The following is an 8,406-nucleotide window of genomic DNA, read 5'->3' as shown; positions in this document are numbered from 1 at the left end:
AAAAAGCTCCATGTTGCCCAGGGCGAATATCAAAACAAATTCAAGAAACATCTTGTCAAGCCTCAGTGACTGAACTGGCTTCATCCAGGATGTGTAAAATTGCAGCGGTTTCACAATAATTTTTATAATTCTTGAAAAGCCTTGCAGTTCTAGAGCCTGAGTTTAAATTTATCCCAGGGTGTTAATTGCTCACGTGGTTTTCAGTCCAAAAACAACTGAAACCCCTGGGCTTAAACTATTAACTCATTCATTATCTGTGGAGGTTGAAGAACCTGTTGTTGGTAAGAGATGTCAGAGGCTGCATGTTGTAGAAGACTTATTGACTATTAAAGTCATTTGGGAATGAAAATGACTTTGACGTTACAACTGTAGGAAACATTTCCTAACTTAGATGCAGCTGCATTAACAATAAATGTACATAACACTGACTTATTTAAACCACTGACACTTTACAAAGCTCTACACTGCTCCACTTCGCCAATCACTTAATTAGCTAAAAGCTCCATGTTGCCCAGGCGAATATCAAAACAAATTCAAGAAACATCTTGTCAAGCCTCAGTGACTGAACTGGCTTCATCCAGGATGTGTAAAATTGCAGCGGGTTCACAATAATTTTTATTAATTCTTGAAAAGCCTTGCAGATTTATCCCAGGGTGTTAATTGCTCACGTGGTTTTCAGTCCAAAAACAACTGAAACCCCTGGGCTTAAAGTATTAACTCGTTCATTATCTCTTAAATTCACTTAGCCAACATTGATTAATAAAACACAATTATACATGTCTACATCTTTACGTTTGTTTGTGTGCCTCTTGTGAGAAACAGAAAGTAGTATAGCATGTATGCTATGCTAAATTCTATATTCTCCACTATTAATCCTTCACGTAGATATCTGTCTGCATTTTTGTCTTGTGTGTAATACGTCTGCTGTTTGCAGACACGTTTGTCTTCATGTTGTTAAATACCTTGTTTAATTCATGTGTAAGTCTGTTGTGTAGGGGGTGCACAAATGGAAAAAGTGATTTACCAACAGATGAATTCCATGTGATCTATGATATCAATTATACATATGACAACTGACATGTAATAACAACATAGTTTAAACTGCCAAAACAGTCACTTCACAATGGCACCATTATAGAACTGATTTTGAATAGTGAGTTGGATATCACCTTTTCCACCAACCTCTTCTTCTCCATTGAAGTTAATGTTTTGTTTTTTCTCTTGCTGCTGATATTGTTTCCATGCTCTGCGTTGACACTTAAATTGTTATTGTTACTGTTTTCATTAATGTTATTTGTAAGGCATATCCGACAACAAATGAGAAACATTGGATTGATGGTAATTACGATGATATCCCCTAAAACTGAAAAGCAAAAAACAGAGAAGCGAGTGGTGCCAGTGGTGATAATGGCACGGGGCCAGCAGCAGGCAGTGATGAATCTGCTGAAAATGGTGAGAGTGCAGACGATGGTGAGCTATCTGCAGCTGGCAAGCGTTCAGGCCGTGCACGACAAGGCCCATTGATCGAGGAGACAGTTAGTGGTAAGATTACGGGTGCTGCATTAACTGCTGCATGGGAAGCACTGTCACTGAACAAAGTCATTTGATGAGCAGATGACTTTTTCAGAGGTTTGAGGGTTAACAGATAAAAGTGTGTGACCACTGAGCAGAATGCTACATTTGATCTCTAATTGGTTAAATGGCCTCTTAGAATGATCAGACAGTTCAGCAAGAGTGGATTTTAACCTTGAGAGTGCTTGTAGAAAATGCTAATCGAATTTGATGCACTAATGGTTTTTGTCTATAGCACACTGTATAATTATTTTTTAAGCTGTCATTATAGTGAAATGAAACAAAATCTACTGTAGTCTTATGTTTTGCAGAGAACAGAAGAGCATCGTTTAAATAATTTAATCCTATGGCCTACAGGTTGGATATCAGCAGGCAATTTACTCTTTATTTGTGTCCAGCTCTGTCTCTTATGTATTATGTTTCTAGACTATGGGTGTGTGTGTCTGTGTGTGAATAATGTTTAAATGCGTCTGTGCTCTGTGTGCATCTGTGTTAACAATCTTGCTTACCTTTTTAAATGTTAATTCAGGATGAGTCGGTGCATTGAGGTTAATTATTTAAGTGAGCAACTGCAGAACCTTGTTCTTGACACAACTGTAACATTTGTGTGTAGACACACTCTTACATCATTTGAAGATGAAGACACTCTGAGCTGACTTCGGAGGACGATCATGCTGTAAAGCAGTTTCTTCACAGTGAATTCACATCAAATAGACAAAATGATCATTTCTTCCACTGACCAAGGAACTGGTCAGTGGACCAAGAGTAACTAAATGAACTGAGGCAAGTGAATACCTCGCTGATGACATTCTTATGAGCTGTGCCAAGATTTCAACTCTGCAAATTATGAAGTTTAAGAAGGGCACTCCAAAACAAGACAATCAAGCTACACAATAACCAAGAAGACTTCTTCATCAACTTTAAAATACACGCAGAATGCGCTCTTCTTACATTCCTTACAAACTTGGATTATACAGTCTCTTCAAATATATTTTGTGACATCAAATCTGCATTTTAAAATATGTATTTTATAGGTAAATAATAAAATACATATCAACAGAAATGCAGAAACAAGATGCAAAGCTTTGACAATTGTTTAAAAAGTGAGGTAAGTGTGTACACACTTGGATAACAAGTGTGTAGACCATGCATTCATTCATCCATACATGAATGCATGAATTCCTTGTAATTGTAGAACCACAATTACAGAAACTTGAAACAACTGAGACAACAGCAACTTGTATGCAGCTGCTGGACGTGTGCATTCACTAACTTGCTGGTTGATAAATCCTCAGACCCAGGAGTTCACTTTCATGCTGGGCTTTCTGACTGCAAAGCCATTGTTGGAGAAGCAGCAGAGATGGAGTGCAAAGTGAGCAGTGAAGACTGTCAGGGAATCTGGTACAAAGATGGAGAGGAGGTAAGCCCAGCGTCTAATTGTAGTCATTATCTAGCATATTGGTTTGGATGTTATTGCAGTAATATGGCCCAAAAGGTACTCGTGATAATCATTTATTTATAAAAGTAATAGCTTCAGAGCAGACTTTATTTGTATTTGATGTGTTGCAGTAATATGTTTGTTTTTTCCAGATTACATCATCTGAGGGTATAACCATTACAAAAGAAGGAACTTTCCACAGGCTGAAAATTCACAAAGTGACAGAGGAATTTGCTGGAAAATATAAATTTGAAGCGGATGGACGGAAAACAGAGGCCCTGATTGTTGTTGAAGGTAAAAACCTTTTCCTCACAAAAATGACTCCCCTGCATACAGAGTACAGAATACAACTCTAAAGTTAATATAATTTGTATAATTACATGCATACATGACACTGCTTAAAATATCTGTCTGTTTGTTTTTACCAATCACTTTAGATCCACCCAGATTTGATACTAAGGAACTGGAGGCATTTAAAATTCCTGTAACAGTGAAAAAAGGACAGAAAGCTACCTTCAAACTACCCTATATTGGAGGGGAACCTATAAAAGTTCAGTGGTACCTTGACGGTGAAGAGCTTTCGAATGAATCAAATATCAAGCTTGAGCACGCAGATGGGTATAGTCGTCTGCTTCTGACCAAGCTGCAACGCAAAGACAGCGGTGAAATCAAAATGAAACTCAAAAATGAGTTTGGCACTATTGAGGCCTTCAGCCAGCTCGTTGTACTGGGTATGTTTAAGAAATATTTGGTACTACACCACATTTTTGTAGTATATAGTACTGTGCAAGTATTTTGTTGTACCTCGGTTAATGCATTCAGCAAAGATTGATGTTCTGTATGCTTTTTTGTTTTTTGACAGATAAACCTACTCCTCCAATGGGACCCCTGGAGATTGTTGAGGCCTCCTCCTCCACAATTGAATTCAAGTGGAGACCCCCAAAAGACAGCGGTGGCTGCAAGATTGGACACTATATCCTGGAACGACAACAAGTTGGCCGCAACACCTGGAAGAAGTTGGGGCCAATTGGTCCGGATGCCAAGTACAAGGACACTGATGTAGATCATGGCAGGAGGTATTGCTATCGCATCAGAGTGGAGACTGAAATGGGCACCAGTGAGCTGATGGAAACGGAGGACATTCAAGCCGGTACAAAAGGTAAAGTCCGACTGAAATGTTTAAATTGTGTCATCTTAAAAACAATCCTTCTAAGTAAAGACCTGGTCAAAGCAACATTGAAATTTCAATGGAATTGCTGCCATCAGCCAACAGGCTCTGTGAGTAGTCCCAACATTTGATTCTAGCACCGCCCATGTCCTGAAAACGATTGGATGACTTTTGCTTTTAGTTGCATTCTTCCAACATCACGATCAATTCTCCCAGAATATACAAAGAAGAGTCCGACTTACTGAGCCTTGAGCCCTAGGAATGATCACATCCCATCCTTTTTGTATACAGCATACCCTGGACCTCCATCAGCACCAAAGATTGTGAGTGCCTTCAAGGACTGCATCAAGCTCTCCTGGGCCCCTCCTTCCAACACTGGCGGAACAAATATTCTGGGATACAACCTTGAGAAACGCAAGAAAGGCAGCAACCTGTGGGGCCAAGTCAACCCACATGATGAGATGATCAAAGGTTACTCTATTACATTATTAGAGTTTGATCATATTACAACAGCCTGTTACAACATACAAATGAATGTCTGATGATTTGTAGCGGCCATTCCTGCACTGCATATGTATGGAGTGTGATATACTGTGTGTATGTTTCCCATACAGGGAAGGGATATGCTGCTAAAGACGTGGTTGAAGGCATAGAGTATGAATTCCGTGTGTCAGCAATCAATAATTCTGGAGCCGGTGAATTCAGTGCACCGTCTGAGTTTGTGTTTGCCAGAGACCCTAAAAGTAGGTGGACATTTAGAAATATTATGACAGTCATTATTTTATCATCCTAATACTTCATACAGCCTACAAATTTCAGCACTCACTATGAATCATTTGTTGCAGAGCCTCCTGGTAAAGTCATTGACTTTAAAGTGACAGATTCCACCTACACAACCCTGTCCCTGTCTTGGACCAAACCCAAGGACATTGAGGGGGTTGAGGATGAGGCAAAAGGATATTTTGTGGAGATCAGGCCTGCAGAAAACACAGAATGGGATCGCTGCAACACAAATGCAATAACCATGAATACCTTTACAGTGAAAGGCATGAAGTCATTGGCCATGTACTGGGTGAGAGTAATTGCTACTAATGATGGAGGAGAGGGAGAGCCGCAGGAGCTGGATAATTACATCCTCGCTATGCCTCCTCCTGGTAAGAAATTCCCTTCAAATACTTATGTCAAACATTGGTATTTAATGTAATACAACTTTAGTTTACCTAAAGAGATTAATCAGGTTTTAGATACTCCACAAACCCAACTCAGGGTAACCTTGATTGGGATAACTGAAGCCTGGTTTAAAAAATAAAAAAATAAAAAATAAAACTAAATGTGTACATTTGCAATTAGATAAGACTAACAACTTACACAATAGTGTTCACATGAAACACCTAAATAAGTTCAATTGGTTGATGTCAGTTTGGTTGAATTATGGTGGTGGGGCTACATTGGGATCAGTAAGAAATGCCCTTTATCCTTAAAAATGCAATTGTCAACATCAAAATAATACCACTATAATAATAACTAACTTTCATCCTGCTGTTCACCCAGTGAGGCCACGGTTCACAGATGCAAAAATCAAGAGTTTCATGGTGGTGAGAGCAGGAAATTCTGCCCGATTCAACATTAACTTTGAGGTAATGACTCCATGACAATGAATTTATAGCAAACTCTCCTGACAAATCTCCTGACAAATCGGACAAAATTATCTTCTTTGTAGGCCTCCCCTTGGCCTGAGGTCATCTGGCTGAAAGATGGAGCACCAGTGTCCAAAAAAGTGACCGTCAGCAATGCAGAGGGCACATCCCAGCTTCTGATTCCCTCCTCTGAGCGCACAGATACTGGAATCTACACAATCATTGTTAAGAACATTGTTGGCCAAGAAACATTCAGCATTGAAATTAGAGTCACAGGTGAGTTTGGTAAAATACTATACCTTTTTCCTCTTTAAAAAAAAATGACTCCTATTCCATATACAGCAACTAAAGGATGGAAAACCCATTTGTATTTGCATTTGAACTCCAGATGAACCTAAGCCACCAGGTCCTGTGGAGCTTGATGAAAACGTGCCTGGTACAGTGACTGTTTCATGGTCCGCATCTCCAGACGAGAAACGTGACGACAGGCTGCACTACATGGTGACTAAGCGTGATTCAAGCAAAAGAACATGGCACACTATTGCAGATCTCATCTTCAACAATAGATTCACAGCCTGCAACATAATGCCGGGCCGAGAATATCAGTTCAGAGTCTATGCAAAGAATGACATGGGCTCTTCCAAACCCTCTGAATCACCAAAGTGGCTCATTTCTGCCAAAAAAGGTAAATACTTGTTTTCCATGTTTGTCTAATACTACTGACCCATATCTTTATGTGGATTTTTCCCCATTTAAAAATAAACCATACATCCCGATACTAACCACTAAAGCTACAAACAAAGTTTGAACTGTCTGTCCTTTCTTTACTTATGCATGTATCATAACAGTGTTTCACCAATTCACTACATTCAGTTTGAAAAGACTGATGGCATGGGGTCATTCCTGTTCCCGTGCCATAGGTGTACCACTTGTACCACTGCCAATGTACAGAACTGTTTCTATATGCTCTCTGGCTTATACATAGAAGCCCACACAAACATCTTGTAAAGAAGTTTTTTGTTTTTTTTATAAACACTATCATGAATTTCCCCTATAGGATAAATAAAGTATGTATCTATCTATCTCTCTATCTATCTATCTATCTATCTATCTAGGGCATAAGTCAGTACAAAGGGATATGATTTGAGTCAAATACAACAGTTGTTCAGACCTCACCATCAGTCACTTTCAATGCTCATTTTGGGCTTTCATGCATGAACACATTTATTTTCTGCTTGCATCAAGCGTTAACTATTATGGTCTGTCGATATTCATCCAATTCATTTAGTGAATACATTTGATTTTGACGTGATTTGGTCCAATTATTACACCAAATTAAGTATCTTTGAGATGTCTTTTTTTTAGGGCTATCCGTACAATATTAATACTATACTGATTTAACTGTCACATTTTCTATTAGCACAGAAACATGACGTGGGTGTCATTTCTATGAAAACCTCAGAATGTGCTGTACCCGTGAATTTATTTGTAGCACTGACATCAGGTCTGATGTTGAAACATTAGATGAATTCTGATCTGATGCGGTGAACTCTCATTTTCTTCCAGAAAAGTTCACTGTGAACATGCCAAAGTCGAAGACCTGTAATCTGCAGTGTCCTCCGAGGTTCATTGTGCCACTAAAATTGCACACTGCTCCTCAAGGGTATGAATGCTACATGAGCTGTGCTATAAGAGGAGATCCAACACCTCATGTGACATGGCTCCGCAACAATATTAGTCTGAATACCAACACTAACTACTACATCTCCAACACCTGTGGAGTGTGTTCTCTGCTCATATTGAGGGTTGGACCTAAGGACACCGGGGAGTACAAGGTTGTTGCAGAAAACCCTATGGGGCGGGCAGAGTGCTCCACTAAACTGACAGTCAGAGGTAAATCTTAAACACAATGTACTTGTATTTTAAAAAATGTTGTCATGTTGACATTTTATAGTGTGACAAAATTTTAAATATGACACTAATATGAAACTATCTTTGTTTGTTTTTTTCCAGAATAAATACGCAACACTCGCTGAAGATGATAGAATTGCTCTAAAACCGTAACAGGAGAGAAAAGTTTTGGTAATTTACAGATTCTATATTCTATGTCTTTAGAGTTGAGCCAGCTCTGTCACATGCAGAAAGATTGGTGGTTATTCAAAGTTAAAGTCACAGTCAGGTCTTAGGAATACAATTGATGCTTAAGTTAAATGTTTGTTTTGATTTCAACTGTGCAATCTCAATAAAATGAAGCCTTGAAATTCTAATGAGCAATGTTGCATATTTTAACTGTAATAACATGCATGATAAACAGTGGAGATATTTATACTAAAGGACTAAAGTGTGTAGCAGTGATTTATTGAAATTGATTTATTTAAAAGGGCTATTTAAAGGTGTTTACCTAAATTTGATACAACTATCAGTTTATGTCTTCCAATTCATTTTTAGATGCAGGTTTCTGTTCACTTGTATAGTGACTGTTCGGTTCCAATCGTATTTTTTTCATAATTGGGACTCCTCCCCTCAGATGAAACAGAGCAGAAAACATACTGACATGAAAAATTTATACTGTGTGTGATTGTTTGTTGTAG

General features: G+C 38.7%; 1 protein-coding gene across 1 annotated transcript in view; it reads left to right on the top strand.

The window, feature by feature from the left end:
• Nucleotides 1-7,899, top strand: part of LOC111219426 (immunoglobulin-like and fibronectin type III domain-containing protein 1) — a 15,315-nt gene extending 7,416 nt beyond the window's left edge. The window contains exons 5-15 of the mRNA XM_022742101.1: nucleotides 2,868-2,992; nucleotides 3,163-3,304; nucleotides 3,448-3,741; nucleotides 4,470-4,649; nucleotides 4,793-4,921; nucleotides 5,024-5,332; nucleotides 5,730-5,815; nucleotides 5,899-6,091; nucleotides 6,204-6,500; nucleotides 7,382-7,708; nucleotides 7,829-7,899. Coding sequence (XP_022597822.1) covers nucleotides 2,868-2,992; nucleotides 3,163-3,304; nucleotides 3,448-3,741; nucleotides 4,470-4,649; nucleotides 4,793-4,921; nucleotides 5,024-5,332; nucleotides 5,730-5,815; nucleotides 5,899-6,091; nucleotides 6,204-6,500; nucleotides 7,382-7,708; nucleotides 7,829-7,833 — 2,087 coding nt within the window. The 3' untranslated portion in view covers nucleotides 7,834-7,899. The remainder of the gene's footprint in view (nucleotides 1-2,867; nucleotides 2,993-3,162; nucleotides 3,305-3,447; nucleotides 3,742-4,469; nucleotides 4,650-4,792; nucleotides 4,922-5,023; nucleotides 5,333-5,729; nucleotides 5,816-5,898; nucleotides 6,092-6,203; nucleotides 6,501-7,381; nucleotides 7,709-7,828) is intronic.
• The last annotated feature ends 507 nt before the right edge of the window (nucleotides 7,900-8,406 follow it).

This window comes from Seriola dumerili, unplaced genomic scaffold (assembly GCF_002260705.1).
Source record: "Seriola dumerili isolate Sdu_G_001 unplaced genomic scaffold, Sdu_1.0 BDQW01000066.1, whole genome shotgun sequence".
NCBI lineage: Eukaryota > Metazoa > Chordata > Actinopteri > Carangiformes > Carangidae > Seriola > Seriola dumerili.
The sequence above is the reverse complement of the archived record's forward strand: the minus strand, read 5'-3'. Positions and strand labels throughout refer to the sequence as shown.